Below are 17,066 nucleotides of genomic sequence, written 5' to 3' on the forward strand. Positions count from 1 at the left end.
TGTAGACTTGCTGAAATGACCCATGTCTCCTCCCTGTCAGTGGGCAAAATCCTGTTGGCTTATTTAAAGACCATAAACCAGATCTGAGCACCAAGAATATTGAGTTAAAACTAAAGAAAGTGGCTTATCTCCCTCTCCCACTTTTTAGTTTCTAGAGCCCTAGGGCTCCCTTTTGTCCTGGGGAAGTCTCGAGAAGGGGAGTCTTTACTATTCGGAAGTAGCCAGTGGATCACTGGTGGTCTAAATCCCAGCACCAGTGATCCAGTGATGATTTTTTAAATTATTAAATGCTGTTCCGAGTCCCAGGGTTCCCAAAATCTTCTGTAGGGCAAAAGGGAGCTCTAGGGTATCCCAGAACCTGAAGGGGATGATGGAATGGAAGCTTTTAATTCATTCAAGTTAATTCTTTCTGGTGTATGGTTTATGCTGGTGTAACTGCGCCAACAGGATTTTGCTCAGTTATTCTAAACATGTTTCCTTGACCCAGTTGATCAAAGTGTTCCCCCTAGTTATGTATTTAGTTTATAGTACACTAGTCTTTCACCACCTGTGCTGGCTCCCAGCCTCTTAACCCAATTCAGAGTGCTGGCCTTGACCATTAAAAACCTTCACTGCTTATGGCTGGGTCTGTGTGGCTGACTGTATATTAAAGTCACTATCAGAGACTCTTCTACAAGATTCCTCCACTCATCTGGAGCATGGCAGGAGGTTAATATGATAGAGCAGTGATTAACTCAGGTGTTCTTGGACTGCAGCTCCCAGAAACCCCAGCCAGCGTAGCTAGTGATGAAGACTTCTGGGAGTTGTCTTTCCAGTGGGAGCACCCAATTTTGGAACCCTTTTCCAGAAAGAATACTTAGATGCTCATTCTTGATGTTTTCGTGGTGTCAGGTAGAGGCCTTTTTGTCTCTTCAGGTGTTTAAACTTTGGTTTGACCTGTTTTAAAGCCTCATTTATTTACATTTATGCTGTGTTCTTAGATGTGTTGCACTACTTCTGTCTTAATAGTAAGTTGCTTTCATGTTAGGTAATACGGCTAGAAGGTCAAGTTGCTCGCTATAAAACAGCTGCAGAAAATGCTGAAAGAATAGAAGATGAGTTGAAAGCAGAGAAACGTAAACTCCAAAGAGAGGTAAAGATATTCACCATTAAAGTTTTCCATCAGAAATATTAACACATGATTTATCATATCTATCTGTTGAATGAAAATAAGTTCTATACATTTTCTAGATAGGGATACAATTTCTGTGTCTTCAGAGTCAAAATACAAATTTTCAGTATTTGAATGTATTGGCTGATTGGACTTGAGTGTCCCTGCATTGTAGGGACAAGATCTATAGACAGCCATACTAGAGTTTTGAAGGGAATTCCAGGTTGATTCCTCTCAGTTGCTCAAAGAGCGCTCAGCTGATTTCTCAGCAAAATTCCCTTGTGGGTCTGAAACAGCTCAGAGGAGGAAAAACACATGGCAAAATTGCCTCCCTTACCCACTAAGACCAAAACAAGGGGGGGGGGAAGCAACTAGTCACATCCAATAAATCCCATTTTTGAAAGAGAAACAATAGACTCAGGATGTATTAGAATTGTGTAGATTTATTACAGTTTAAAACTTGCCCAACACATTTCAGCCCAAACCAGTTATAGCCTTCTTCCAGAGCCATAATTTCTGGTATGTATTGCATATACTTTTTAGTCCATTTAGCAGTCTAGTAGAGTTATGAAACAGACCAACAAATATATTCAGTATACACTAGAAAGTATGGCTCTGGAAGAACACTATAAGCAGTTTGAGCCTTAACTTATTGAGCAAATTTTAGACTGTAAAAAAAACTACATATTTTTATACATCCTGAGATTTTGGTCTTTCTTTCATAATTGGATCCCTTGCTGACTAGACTGGCTGGTTGATGTTGGTCATGGGATGGCCAGTGCAGTCATGGATTCTCTGGACATTGCCTACTCTGCATGACAAAGGAATGGGAAAGACCCTGGACAGACACCCTAGAAAGCTACCACTGTTCAGACTGGAGATATCTTCCCGTTTGGTGAGCCTATGGATGTATCTTTGAATTTGGGAAACTGATAGGCACAACAAGACAGCTGTTTGGGAGGGGGGTGATTTACCTAGTCATGAAAGATAAATTAATTGCTAAGAAAACCCATAAGCCTCAAACACCAAACCATGTATTTGGCCTCTACATAGCACAAAATCATACTCATTTATTAGGGGAAAAACTAGTGGTGCCCACTCTCTCACTCACCCCAAACTCTCTCCACCATGTAACAGGCTCACAGAAACAAACACATACATGCATCTTGGCAAAAATTGCAGAAATATGCACAGAGTACCTAAATGTGACAATAGCCCCTCCCTGAGTTCAGGTGCTGTAATCTGCTTCCAAAACACCACCACAGAGACCCAAGGCAAAAGTGCACTTTGTCCCAGAACAGACACAGAAAATCTTCCTTCCAAAACACACAAAATCTAAGCAAAATGGTCCCCCCCGAAAAAGGCAAAACACACAGAAATCCTTATACCAGCTCTCCTCAAAACAAATGAACATAATGCAGCAGACAAAACACAGTATATGCAGCAGGCAAAACCCTCTTCCCCAAAAGCCCTGGTACTATGCAGAAATAAACCTTTAGGCAACACACTTCCCACCCCACAGCAACAAGCACAGCAAGAAAAAAATACCAACACAGATACACCCAGGCATCCTCCTCCAAAAGCAGAAAACACCCCAGGTGAAAAATGTCCCTGCTACATTTCCATAGTGCTGCAAACTTTCCAGGCACCGGTGAGATCTGCTTTTGCATGACTACACAAAAGAAGATACTTTGAAAAAAAACATCAATTAAAGTTAATTAAAGCTATGTCAATCATTAAAACTGGAATAAATACTGACTACAGGTCTTTTGTCAGGATGAATGAAAGCCCTAAATATAACTTAAATTTAAGTAAAATTTCTCTTTCAATTTGTTTTCAGCTTCGTTCAGCATTAGACAAAACAGAAGAGCTTGAAGTGAGCAATGGTCATCTAATTAAACGGCTAGAGAAGATGAAAGCCAATCGGAATGCTTTATTATCCCAGCAATAGTTGCCAGCTTTCATTGGAGACTACTTGACTGAACAACAGCAGTGCTGCAGAGGCTTATGTCTCCACTTGTTTGGGATGCTTGTTTCATGCCTTCTGAGAGCAACAAAAATCCAAACACATGAATCCATTTTCAGTGTGCCACCATACTGAGGATCTGCCTACGCAGATACAAAGCTACTGCACTATATGAATAAAAATAGCTGCTCCAAATGCCTATCCTTTTGGATGCCCCTTTCACACTGTATTCTTGAAATGCATGCAGTGCAGGACCATACCTGTATGCCATTGAATAAGCACACTGGGCATCCTGTAAGTTCCTCAACCAGAAAGGCACAGCAGCGGGCTGTTGACGTTTTGAGAACAATAATGAAAGTTGGATTTTTCCCCCCCTTAAAGATAAAACTGGAACTTAAATTTTATTTCTGGATATTAGTGGCGATAATGCTGAAATTTCAGACTTCTTTTTATGCCAGTGTCTGCAACTGTAGCAACAGTGATAGTGTTTTCATAGCAGCCTCTTCATTTACAAAACACTGTGGAACCGCAAGCCATTACAAAGCAAAGCTCCTTCAATGGAAATCATGGAAGAAGATGGTCTTGGAAGCAAAAGTGACCTTAAATGACTTTGCCAATAGAAATAAAAGGTTATGGAGGGATTTTGCACCTGTTCAGTTGTAAAACTATTTTATTTCAGGGTCAATAGGCAATAGCTTCACTTAAAAAAACTTTTTATTTCTATTTAATCACCATATTTGGAATTCAAGTAAAATACTTCTTACAAAGGATGTAATGTTGCAAAATAATAAAACTGCAGTCCCATGTTTTAAAAAGTGGTCTCTTATTTCATACTTTAATTACTATTTACATGAGTCAGTGCTATATAAATAGGGTTGCCAGATACATATGTACGAAAAGGAGGACATAGAAAGCCAAAAAGGAGGACAAAGGAGGACATATTGGGGGGGGCTCTGTGTGGGGTAGGGTGGGGGGCATATCACTTTTGGAATTAGGTATTGGGGAGAATAGCTCTTTGATCATGGGGCAATACTATAACCATTCAACCTACTCAGTCTTGAAAGGTCAAGACTGGGAAAGTTACATTTTTGGACTACAAAACTCAGAATCCACTGGCCACTGTGTTTTTGTGTCTTTAAAAATGTTTTAAAATCAAAACAAAACAAAACAAATCTACATATACACTTACTGGGCTCCCAGGACCAATGGAGACAATCTATTCCTTCCTTTAATGGAGACCCATCCCCCTTGTTTTATTTATTGATTTTTTTATTTTAATAAAAGCATAATAAAGTGAAATAAAGTTTTAAAAGTTGTGTGACAGATTTGGAACACTTTATAAAAACCAGGGGGGAAAAAACAAGGCGTGGATTTCTCTCAGATTGAGAAAAGCAAAGGGTGGAGAAAATGGATTTGCAGACAGACAGACACACACACACACACACACACAAAGCCATTTTCTCCACCCTTTGCAATTTCTTAAGCTGAGAGAAATCCGCTTGTATGTGTGTGTATGTTCCAGCTCCCACAAGCATAGGGGATAACTTTGCATATGCTCCTGGACCTGGAAACACACTCTGCACATGCCCCAGGGTTGGGGGCGGTCAGGGCAGAAGGGGGGGATAAAAGAGCCTCCTGTTCCCCGGCTTTAGGAGGAAGGAGGGACCGGACCAGCCCCTATTTCCCTGGCTTTGAACCACCACCACCCCAAACCCCAGAACAAAAGCTGGACATTTTGGAGTTTTTTAGTCTTGCCTGCCGGACTGAGGACATGCTCCTGAAAAGGAGGACATGTCCTCCTTTTGCCGGACGTCTGGCAACCCTATATATATATATGTGTGTGTTGTCAGTCATTTGCCTGCTTTAGCAACTTCAACCATTTTCTGAAAGGAATGCCATTTCAGCTGGGACAAGAGGGATAATGTACAAGGTATGCATGACAAGAGGAAATGGTTTCAAGTATTGGATCAAGACCACAATTACAAACATGCATAAATGGTCCTGAGAAGTAACCATGATGTCAGTTCCACTATGCCTGATTAACTGTTCAGCTAGGGCTAGGAGGAAAAGAGATGTGTCAGCTAGGTAAGAAATAGGTCTGGATCCACCAGTAGAAAGCAAGGGAAGATAAACTGTGGTGGTTTAGCCCATCCCTTTGGAGCCCCTTCCCTGTTTCAAAACTGCTCTGGAGGGGTACAAACCCTCTGGAATGGTAGGGAGATGAAGGGGGGGCTTTTTAGAAGTCCCTGTCTTCCCCTTTGATCCTCTCTCACTGGATCAAAAGCTTTCTACATACAGAAAGGCAAAGATTAGATCCAGACCAAAATGTACAGAAATTTGATGCTGCCACAGTAAAGAAGGTGTAAGGAAGATAAACTGAGAAGAAAAAAATTATCACAGAAACAACACAAAACTCTATTTTACAAAATAGTTTCAGATTTTAATTTTTGGGGACGTTAAAATCTTTATTCTTTAATTCAGATGTTAAACCCATTTTGCTAGAATATATTAGCTTATATTTTACTGATGTACCTAAATTATTTCTTACCTAAAAAATTAAAACCAAGTAGTTTATTGATACAAGTGTCTTCCTTGTTGTCAAAAGTTATTGCTGCCTTTATGATGAATGGGGGGGGGGAGATAATTCAAACTAGGTGGACCAATCTTACACAACAGCAAGAATATGCCTTGGATGATGTAAGTGCTTACTTAAGGGAATGGAAAGCAACATGCAATGATAGATTTTATTTCAGTTTGATTTACACAATTCATGTATTGGAAGCAGGAAACATGGGCAAGCAAAAAGATCTGAGTGACTTTGAAGACTAGATGACTGCATCACACTATTTCCAAAATGGCAAGTGTTGTGGGGTGTTCCTAGTATGCAGTGGTTAGTACCTAGCAAAACTGGTACAAGGAAGGACAGCTGGTGAACTGGCGTCAGGGATGCATGCACCTAAGGCTTCCACATGAGGAGGGAAGGCTAGCCCATCTGGTCCAATCACACAGAAAAGCTACTGTACTTCAAAGTGCTGAAAACCTAATGCTGGCCATAATAGAAAAGTGTCAGAACACACCATGCAAGGCAGAGTGCTCATGATAACTCCTGAAAGCAGAAAGCATCTACAGTAGGGGATGTGAGCATCAGAACTGGACCATGAAGCAATGGAAAAAGGTTGCCTGGTTTGATAAATTGTTTTCCTCTAGATCAGGTGGATAGCCAGGTTGCATGTCCATCATTTACCCGGGGAAGAGATGGCAGCAGGATGCACTATGGGAAGAAGGCAAGGTGGAGACAGTCTTATGCTCTGGGCAATGTGCTGCTGGGAAGGTGCTGGCATTCATGTGGATGTTACTTTGACACATACCACCTACCTAGAGATTGTTGCAGACCACATACTGGAGGTACTGCCCTTCATGGCAGTGTCCTCTTTCAGCAAGATAATGCACCCTGCCACATTTTTCAGGAATGGTTTGAGGAACATGACAAAGAGTTCAAGGTGTTGCCTTGGCCTCCAAATTCCCCTGATCTCGATCCCATGGATCATTTTAAGACTGAAAGTGAGAGTAAGATTCTTCTCACGGGAGTGCCGTCCCTCCCATCCTCTGCCGACAAGGAAGTCCAAATGCCACCCATTCCAGGAAAACCACCTGGAACAGACCCAGCGGTCATAGAAGAGAAGATGAAGAAAATGATGGTTACAGAAGCCGGGACTGTTTTGGCAGGAATAGAACGGAAGTCCCGGGTGGCGGTGGAGGCGGGGCTGGTGGATATAAGAAGGGGGGATGGGGATCTCCCTTGTGGTTGGGGGTGGATCTGGTTAGAAGATCCATGGACTTGGAAGGTTGAAAAGTTAAGGGTCCCAAAGGGGGGGGCAGATGCCAGAAGGAGGAGTGAGAATAACCCCAAACCCTCTTATTGGGGAGAGCTAGAGATGAAAGAGTGGAGGAGGAAGGAGAAGGAGAAGGTTGAAAAAGAGGGGAGAGAAAGATTGGAATGGAGGGTGATGGGGCTGCAGAGGAGGGGACTGTGGCAATCTACCTTGTGGCCTGTTTATTTTGGCCCTCACATAGGATCAAACCCTTTTCCTTCACTGCCACCAGGTATTCTCCTAATACCAAATTATGTTATACGCGTGTGCTGCCAACATTGAGGGTTCTTCGTGGCCTCTGTGAATACACACATATGGGTTTAGTCTGCGCCTGCGCTGACATTCTCGGAGTCTTCTAGAGCTAAAAGTAACAATTTTATGGGTCGATCCCCCAAGAGGCACATGCTCCTCCCACCTGAGATTTCCCCCTCAGTTCCTTTTTTCCGCCGTGCCTCAGAAAAGAGGATGTGCAAGCACGCTCTGCACGAACTTCGTCCGATTACCTCTCTCCTCCAACTGGTCATTAATGACTGTGCTTCCGTCCAGTCTGGCCATAGCCCATTATAGCCCTACATGAGGGTGGGCAGTTGACGTTCCGGAGTTGGAGTTCGAGGCTCTTCCTCTATCTCATGAGAAGAGGAGAGAGAAAGAGAGGCATGTCTCAGAGAGAGACTGGTGAATCATCGATGGACATTGGCGTATTGCCGCTGAGAGAGAGAGTATGCATGATCCCCCTGCATAGACTCCAAGATCGCCCAGTAACCTCTCTCTTCCAACTGGCCATTCAGTGACTGCGCTATCATCCAGTCCGGCCATGGCCCATTGTAGCCCTATATTAGGGCGGGCATTTGACAGTCCAGATTCTCAACCTCGAGGCTCTTCTTTCCTCACATGAGGAACGACAGAGACAAACTAAACACTTCAGTTTGTCCCCAGCATCTGGTTGGGCTTGACATGGACAAACTACGCTTTAGCATTGAGCTATATTCTCATATGCCAGTCCATCTCATGTCAAAGCCCATTCTGATCGGGCCCGACATGGACAAACTACGCTTTGGCAGCGAGCTATATCCTCAGGTGCCGGTCCATCTTATGTCAAAGTCCATTTTGGTCAGGCTTGACATGGACAAACTTGTCAAGATGTTGTAATTTTATAGGCCTGAACAGTTATTGAATGTAACATTAATGAGCTGCCATAATGAACAGCTGTGTGACTGCTGAGTCACTGTGACAAAGGAAAAGATGATGCAATGCCTGGAGAAGAGGTGACACTCATGTGGAGGAAGATGATGCAATACTTCCAGTGATTGGATAGAAGGACCAGTGTAACTGTATATAAGGGAACAGTGTGGACATTAATTTATCTTCTCCTTCTTTCCTATGCTACTATCCTCTATGCCACTTTGTCTATATTTTTGCCTGCTACGCCGAAGGTCTGCCAGTTTGTATATTTGTATATTTGTTAATACACGTGTCTTTTTGTACAGAAGAAGAGTGTGTGTGTGTTTCTTCAATCAGATAACTCTGCAAATTACAGCGCTGACATAACTACGCTTCGGCGTCGAGCTATATGCTGATATGCCGGTCCATCTCATGTCAATTCCGTTCTGGTCGGGCTCCACATGGACAAACTACGCTTCGGCATCGAGCTATAGGCTCATATGCCGGTCTATCCCATGGCAAAGCCCACTCTAGTCAGGCTCGACATGGACAAACTACATGTCTACATCGACCTATATTCTCATATGCCAGTCCATCTCATGTCAAAGCCCATTCTGGTCGGGCTCGACACGGGCAAACTATATTTCGGCATGGAATGATACTTCTCCTATGCTGGTCCATCTCGTATTAAAGCCCATTCGGGTTAGGATCTACAGGGACAAGCTACACTTCGGCATGGAACAATACTTCTCATATGCCGATTGGTCTCATATCAGTGCCCACTTTCGTCGACCTCGACAGGGGCAAACTATACTTCGGCATGGAACAATACTTCTTCTAGGCTGGTCCATCTCGTATCAAAGCCTATCTTGGTTTGGCTCCACATGGACAATCTACACTTCAGCATGAAACAATATTTCTCATATGCCAGTTCCGCTTGTATCAAAGACGATTCTGGTTGGGCTCAACATGGTCAAACTACACTTCCGCATAGACCGATATTTCTCGTATGTCGGCCCATCTCATATCAAAGCACATTCTGATCGGGCTCGACACGTACAAACTACACTTCAGCATGGAACAATATTTCTCATATGCCGGTCCACCTCATACCAAGCCGCTCTGGGTCAGGCTCGACATGGACAAGCTGCACTTCACCATGGCTCTATACTTCTCATATGCCGATTCATCTCATGTCACAACATGCTATGATCGGGCTCGAGATAGACAAACTGAATGCTTCCGTTTCTCCCCACCATTTCAGCAGCTCAACATGGGAGAATCCTCCCCTTATGCCAGGTAGTCTGGCGTCAGAGTCCATTTGATCTGGCTTGACTGACATATCATTACTTTAGCAAGAAACAATGCTGCTCATATACTAGTCCCTTTCTCCTCAAGCCTATTAGGACCGGGCTTGATGTGGGCAAGATAAGTATTTCCACCTTCCATTGGAACTTCAATGCTTCGGCGTGGGAAAATGCCCCTCAAAGCCTATTCTAATTGGACTGGACACGGTTCACCTGAAGTTCCCGTTTCTCCACCATGTTTACATTTTGGCATGGAAAGATGATTCCCGTATGCTGACACAATTTACGTTGAAGCCCATTAGGATCGGCCGCAACTTGCATAAGACTTTGTTCTTGTTTTCTCTACCATATTAGCACTTCAACAAGAATAGATGCTTCTCAGATTCCAATCCATCTCAGGTCGAAGCCCATTATGACCAAACACGATCGGTCCCAGCTTCAAATTGTACATTTGCCAATTCTGAGCATAATCTCGGATTTCACTCCTCCAAATATCTCCCTTCAACATGATGCGACGCGTGATCATTTTCTGTCACCTTCAGTGTGCTCTTTGTATATGCACAGCTCACTTCTCGGTTGACCGCATCCCGTTCGTTGTGAGTGGAGGAACCTCCTTTTCCAGACCTATTTGGAGATCTGTGACGAATGCATTGCACATACAGGGTACATGGAAATGGTATATAAAATTTGGGACGACACCAGCCCCACTTTAATCATCGTAGAGCAGATTTCTTCAAAACAAGAAATGATTTCCCGCAACCCTACTATAAAATACATCAATGTAATTGACAGGGAGACTTATTCCCTTCAATCGCTTCTGTTTCACGTGCCCAATGACCAGTCGCAATGAGCGCCTACCAAGGGCAATTATGGTCTAAGATTCTTTCTATCTTAGAATCCATTACAGCAGACTTTATAACTACTCACACCGAGACAATGGCTCTAGCAAGGCAATACGGGTTTGCAGCTAGACATGCAAAATGCTTCTACTTCTGTGGCACCTTCAGCATAGATAGAATGTTCACCTAGTTAAGATCCACTGGTTCATCAGAGAGGCAAAGGACAGAATTGAGTACAGTATCTCTCATTGCATGGTACCAGTCTCTTCAGTCTAGACTGATAGCACTAGAAATTTTTTTACACACAGTATGAAAAGCAGCCAAAATATATGTGGGTTGACAGACCTTTCGCCTTTTTCTCAGTTCTACCCATAATCCTTTCAACCATGTCTGGACTTTCAGCCTCCCAGACAACTCGGTTTGTTCAAGGATGTTACCACATCTCTAGGTTACATTATAAAAATGATTTTGTTATTTTTTTAGTAACGTTATACTTTCTTCCTTTTTCTGTACCATCCAGGAAGAGGTCTTTACCCCCTAGATAGGCATGCCATAATCCTAGTTACAACATCAGGCTTGTGTAATGGCTTCTACTCCTATACTTTTATGGACATAGTAAGGACGGAGTCATCTGTACCATCTTTGTTTTCAGAAATCTTATCAGGTGTACTCTACCATCCGATTTTTTTACATCTACAAGGTTTTTTCACAAGGCATCAGTTTGAAACCTTCCCCAGCAAGATATAAATGTCCACCTATACTGGTACTACAGTGTATGTTTTTCTAAAAAACAAAAAAAAAAACAAAGCAATCCTCTCCCCGAATTCATTGCCTCCACGAATTCAGTGCCATAGCAAGTCAGACTCAGCTTTGAACCACTCCTATAGTGGTATCCTTTACTGTTCGACCATGTGGAGGCTCACTATTCCAAGCAACTGCAAGTTCGGTTCTGTCACTGTTGGGAAGTGCCGACCATCAATGTATTGGATGGGATCCAGACGCCAACTACAGGTTCTATTGTTCCTGTCCAGGTGCGGACAAGGACACTGTCGGGGACGTGTTCATATGGCAGTGGACAGGGAACCTGCCATAACTCTTCCCTCCAATACCTTTTATTCTAGGGATAGTCTTCCATCACCATCATTCGTAGTCAAAATCATTCCTGATCGAGCGCGATCCAAATACCTCCATGATGACCAATACCACCTGTCTCAAATCGATATTGACAGACACAGGTCAGTCCCTCCGGTTCCTCACCTCCTAACTTTGGAGGGAGGGATGGTCGACCATCTGGATCTATCGTCCATGAACTTGACATTCTGAAGAATATTACCACTTTGACTTCAGTGTTCGAGTTCGAAATCTTTTGACTCAATGTCTATATGTAAGTAAATGAAGTCTTATTGCATATATGGAAACTAAGAACTGCCTTGCCAATTTCCTTTGAGTTACCTACTTGACATTTCAAGTGTTACATGTCTGCTACTGTTGTCCATTGACCAGATGATTCTGGTCCAGTAGGGCTTTTGTCTCACTCTGTGGACAAACATCTCCTGAGAGGACTCTGTATTACCCATCCTCCATGTAAACACATTGTTTCTCAATGGTCTATACATCATTCTAAATTCAAACGGCCAGTCAAGCCCATTCATCTTCCAATGCGAAATTAATTACTCTCAGACAGCCTTCTTAGTGGCTGTCATATCTGCCATGGGAACCTGCGGCGTGGACAGATGGTATCCGATCTACCTGTTATTCATTTTTCCTGATATAGTGGCTTCCTACTTGATTGTCTCATTCCTAACCTAGTTGGTTAGTTGTCATATTTATCTATGCTTCATCTTACCATGATTCTTCAGATCACCATCATTTCCTCTAGAGCACATGCTCCACAAGATGCTCACCAGTGTTTGTTTGGGACACTACCACAGCTTCTGAACAAATGACAGGTTCTGTTATGCTTTCATGGTTCTCATTTCCAAGGTCCACCTTCGTCATACCCATCTCTAGATTGATGGTCCGGGCTGTATCGATTGCTTACAAGTTGTCAGACGGGTCACCGTCTCATCGGCTTTAGGTTCGCTCCACAGAGCGCTTTCTACTGTGACTGCCTCCTGAGTAGAATCGAGTCTCTCGAAGTCTACTGTGTAACTATATGAGCCATGCCATCCACCTTTGCGGAGCACTACCACCTAAACGTAGGAACATGCAATAACACTGGATTTGGCAGAACTGTGTGGGCATCCTTCCTACTGTGACGTCCCACCAGCCAATAAGTGAAGCTTGCCAGTCACCCATATGTGTGTATTCACAGAGGCCACGAAGAAGAAAGAAAGGTTACTTACCTGTAACTATGGTGTTACATACAGCTATGACATCACCTGCCCGTCACTGCTGAAGCTGTGTGTCATCTACCAATGGCAGGGTGGGACTTAAGGGGTGGAGCTGTTGTATATAAGGGGAGTGAATGGTGTGAGAGATTCAGATAGGGCTTTGAGATAGGGACGGTTAGGGATTGGAGATACTGTGAGATAAGAACTGTGCTATATAGTGAGAGTCTGTGAGAGTGTGAGTGTGACAGTTATATTATTAAAGTGATTAAAGTATTATTTATCTACAAGTGATTTACCATTCCTTTTGTTTGTATACAATAAACCTTATTTTTATTTTTAAATCATACTTTGGCCTGAAGCTTCATTTGAGGGAATGGCTGGTGGCAGTGGTACAGAAGAGTGATTGAGTGTGACGTAATGGCCCCTTTGTGAGGTATAAGGAGGCTGTTACATATGGTTCTTCTGAGTGGAAGAACCCTTTAAGAGACCAGATCTGGACAGATGACTGGGATGAGGACACAGTCCCCCTACTGGAAGGGGAGACAGGACAATTATTGAACACATACTTTTCACTGGACTGGCTGGGTCCTTGGAACGTTCAGGGGTGTAATCCTTTCAAAGTTGAAGAATGGAATCCCCATCTAGCCAGTTGTTGGAGGGAGGAAATGGTTGGACTACTTTTGCTGATATAGGTCAATCCAATAAATGTTACCCCGATTTCCAAACCGAGGAAGTCTGCTGATTTATTTGAAGAAAAGCAGGAGCCCAACACTGAACCCTCCCAATTGTCTATGGGATGCACTGGAACACCAAATCTGATCCATGGAGGCCCCAGCTCACAACTTGCAGGACTTAAAGGATCCACTGCTAATGGCTAAATGGATAAAGAGGATAGAGGGAAGCTCTTTTCCCCTTTCACACAATACTAGAACCAGGGGATATCCCATCAAATTGAGTGTTGGGAGGGTGAGAGCAGAATTTTTTTAACTAGTTTGTTGTTAGTCAGTGGAACTCCTTGCCACAGTACATGGTGATGGCATCTGGCCTAGATGCCTTTAAAAGGGGCTTGGACAGATTTCTGGAGGAAAAGTCCATCTCAGGTTACAAGCCTTAATGGGGATGTATAATCTCCAGGCTTAGAAGGAAGGTACCTCCAAATGCCAGATGCAGGGGAGGGGTCTCAGGAGACAGATGTCTTGTGTGTTCTGAGAGGCATCTGGTGGGCCCCCTGTGAGATACAGGAAGTTGGACTAGATGGGACCTTAGCAGGGCTCTCCTTATGTTATGTCTTGGTGCCATATATCACGGGACACATTCAGAGGGAGGTCTCATGGAGCCCATGCCTTCATGCATCAGAGCTGTTTCAGTAACACAAGGGGGACCTATGATGGTTTTAATGGTGTCGCAGATCAGTGTACATGCAGCACAGGTATATCACTGTATCATATTCCACCTTTCTGAGCAAACTGGCCACTTAAAGCGGTTAGTCCTGAAGAATGCCAAGGCCCGCCCCTACCCTCGCTGCCATGTACAGTATTTGTGTTACCACCTTTGGACGGTGGCACGACATTCTGCCACTCTCTCTAAAGAGTCACTGGCATGTCTCTAAAAATCGATCGACTCCTCTCCGCAGCCTTGGGAAGCCGCCTCAGTTTTGCAGCCCGCCTGGTCCGGGCCCTAGCAGTTTGACGGTAATGGGAGACGCTCCGTGAGTGCCCGGCCGCCACCTACTCCGTGGGCGCCCCAACTTCCGGGGCTCATGGGGCTCGGGCGACACTTTCCCCAAGGGCCGAGTTCACGATGGCTGCAAAACGCTCACGGGTATTTAAAAAAAAGACAGGAAAACCCCTCCAGAAAACCAATACCCGGCTTCGAAGTAACCCCGGTTTCGTCCTGCACTGGGAACAGGGGATGCTCACCGACAAGTATTTAAAAACACACGAATGCAAAGATTTTGTAGAGCAACAGCCCTCGGAGCACTCAGCATCCCCTGGTGCCTTCCCGGATATAAAAGCTAAATATATATATATTTAGCTTTTATATCCGGGAAGGCAAACATCTCACAGTGCCGTGGATTACAAAACGGGCTCGGCAGACGCTTCTTTCGGAAGGGTCTCCCAACCTGCAAAGCCTTCCCCGAGGAATTGCAATCAGCGCCGCCCCCGTCCCAGCTCTGCCCCTGCGCGCGGAAAGAAAGCGACCGGGAACCAGCCAATGGCGTCTGGTTTGGAGGCGCGTGGCCTCTATATAAACAGACCGCGCGCTCTTCTTTCTGTTAGCTGGGCTGGTCGGATGGCCGTTGTGATGGGGTGGGTTTTTCTTCTTCTTGGAAGGCCGGGCCGGGCTGGGGATTGTGGCGCAGTTGGCTGGCTACCCTTCGTTATTCGCTTCTCCTCACGGCCTGTGGAAGCTTTCCTCTTCTCCCACATAATCCGGTGTGAGGAGAGGGATGTAGCCGGAGGGGCGCGAAAGAGGGCTTGATGTGGGAGAGGAGGGGCGCCTTCCCAGGGATGTGGCCGAGACGAGCGCCTCCTTATCGTTCAGGATGCATTTTTGAGAGCGTGGGTGTGAAGGTTAGATTTTGGAGGTCGCTCATCCGTAGGGGTGCCATAAGTTGGAGGCTTATGAAGGCCAGGTCCAGCTGCGTCTGAAGACTCCCCTCCTTTTTTGGCGGGGGTCTGTCGCAGCCGGTTATTCCCGTCCAAACGCTCCCCCTCGGTGCTCAAGGGAGCAACAGCCTTCCTGGGGCTTGAACTGTGGCATCCTTATTTCGCAGTTGTATCCCACTTTCCCATAAAAATGCCCCAAGGTGGGTAGCAACATCTTGCATTTTCCTGGTTGGGCCCTTGTGGTTGAATGGGCCCCCCTCAAAAAGTCTGTCATAAGACCTGTAGAGTTGACAGAAAACGCCCATTTCTATCTTTCTCTCTTCAGAAGGTGCAGCTGTTGGAATATCGGTTGCATTCTAGGTTTGTATGTAAGACGGTCGTGTGACAGTTTAGGCTGGAGTCCTGTAAGTTTCTTGGCAGAAAGAAAGCAATGTAGAAGATATTTCTGAAGTTTGAAAGTCATTGTTCTAATGCAGTGGTATGAACTCTCTGCCACAGATTACCATTTCCACCAGTATGAAATACTGTACTCTAAAAGCCTGGTTTGGAAGTTGCTTCATAACATGGCTCTTAAGATTTCAGTGAATGTGTTAGGTAGCTGTTAGGATTTATGCAGCAACTTTGATAATTCTAAGGTACAGTATTAAAAATAAAGACATAATGGGAATAAATAACTAAATAAAGACTTGAATGGGAAGAATTGTGATCCATCACGTAAAAATGCTTTCAGCTCAACATCCAAAGTACATTGGAGATAAATACTTAAACAAGTGACATTCTTTAAAGCAAATAATGTGGTTTTCCAGACATTGGACAGCAACTGCCATTCCTCATCACTGACTATGCTGATCAGGATTGATGACTGCAGTCTGACAGCATCTGGAGAAGGACCACACTGTCTTCATTCCTACTTTAAAAGAATTGGCACTGTTGATTCTAAATTAGCTGAGTACTGTACATTAAATTAATATTAGTTCACCATTGCTATGATCTGAAGAGCTATAAACTCCCACTTCAGGAGAATTTTGCATCTGTGTCTCTTGAACACCTGCTAGCACAGAAGTTCCTTGGAGTCATTTGGGCTATGGAATGGAGGTTGCTGTTCAAGAATATGGGCTCAACCTAAGTATGTGTAGCTCTTGGTTTTCTTAAAATTGTTGTTTGGTTCACACTCAGTAAGTTTACATAAGGAGGAGCTTGGGCTGTGTTCTTTTATTTACTTGCCTTGGATTACGTCCTACTGAATTCATTTGGACTTGTCGGAAGTAGATAGACAGTATACAGGATTATATTGTTCAGATACCGAGCAAGATGAGATGGCTGATAATGCCAACAAACAATATAAGCATTTGAGAAGTTACATTTTGGTTAGGATTTAGAGTATAAATTTTGCCAATGAAGTCTTCAGTCACTTAACTATTCCTATGAATGTCTCCTTTTCTTGCTTTTTAGGAATTATAATTGACATATTCTTGACCCATCTCGAGTATGTCATGCTGCCTTACTTGAATAAACATACTCATCCTGAATTTTCTTCATGGCCATGTTTTCAAAGAAATTACTCATCTTATGAACCAGTCATTTATTCAGTGGTGCCTTTTTATTTTCACCCAAGTGTATATTTATCCACACCTGAAATGTATAATCTTGGGGCAACCACTCTCTCGCCTGTGGCTTTTAATCAGCATCAAACTGAAAGAAGTTGTAAAAGTTACTATAGATATACTCCTGCTGAAATGAATGACTGCAAAATAGAGGTTCTAGAGAAGACTAGTACAGTTCATAGTTTTTCAGGTGAGCCAATTTTACTTCTCAGTAGTTCAGCAATG

At 43.8% G+C, this 17,066-nt stretch overlaps 2 protein-coding genes across 12 annotated transcripts in view; both read left to right on the forward strand.

The window, feature by feature from the left end:
• Positions 1-3,931, forward strand: part of LRRFIP1 (LRR binding FLII interacting protein 1) — a 130,095-nt gene extending 126,164 nt beyond the window's left edge. For all 10 annotated transcript variants that reach the window (XM_078379056.1, XM_078379048.1, XM_078379053.1 and 7 more), the window contains 2 exons: positions 1,028-1,132; positions 2,991-3,931. In XM_078379056.1, coding sequence (XP_078235182.1) covers positions 1,028-1,132; positions 2,991-3,101 — 216 coding nt within the window. In that variant the 3' untranslated portion in view covers positions 3,102-3,931. The remainder of the gene's footprint in view (positions 1-1,027; positions 1,133-2,990) is intronic.
• Positions 3,932-14,802: 10,871 nt separating this feature from the next.
• The window catches only part of RBM44 (RNA binding motif protein 44), a 72,600-nt gene continuing 70,336 nt past the window's right edge, over positions 14,803-17,066 (forward strand). The window contains exons 1-2 of one of the 2 annotated variants that reach the window (XM_020799038.3): positions 14,803-14,937; positions 16,690-17,031. In XM_020799038.3, the coding sequence (XP_020654697.3) occupies positions 16,731-17,031 (301 nt within the window). In that variant the 5' untranslated portion in view covers positions 14,803-14,937; positions 16,690-16,730. Of the gene's footprint in view, positions 14,938-15,307; positions 15,438-16,689; positions 17,032-17,066 lie in introns of those variants that run through there. The other variant, XM_020799037.3, reaches the window with a different exon arrangement.

Source organism: Pogona vitticeps, chromosome 1 (assembly GCF_051106095.1).
Source record: "Pogona vitticeps strain Pit_001003342236 chromosome 1, PviZW2.1, whole genome shotgun sequence".
NCBI lineage: Eukaryota > Metazoa > Chordata > Lepidosauria > Squamata > Agamidae > Pogona > Pogona vitticeps.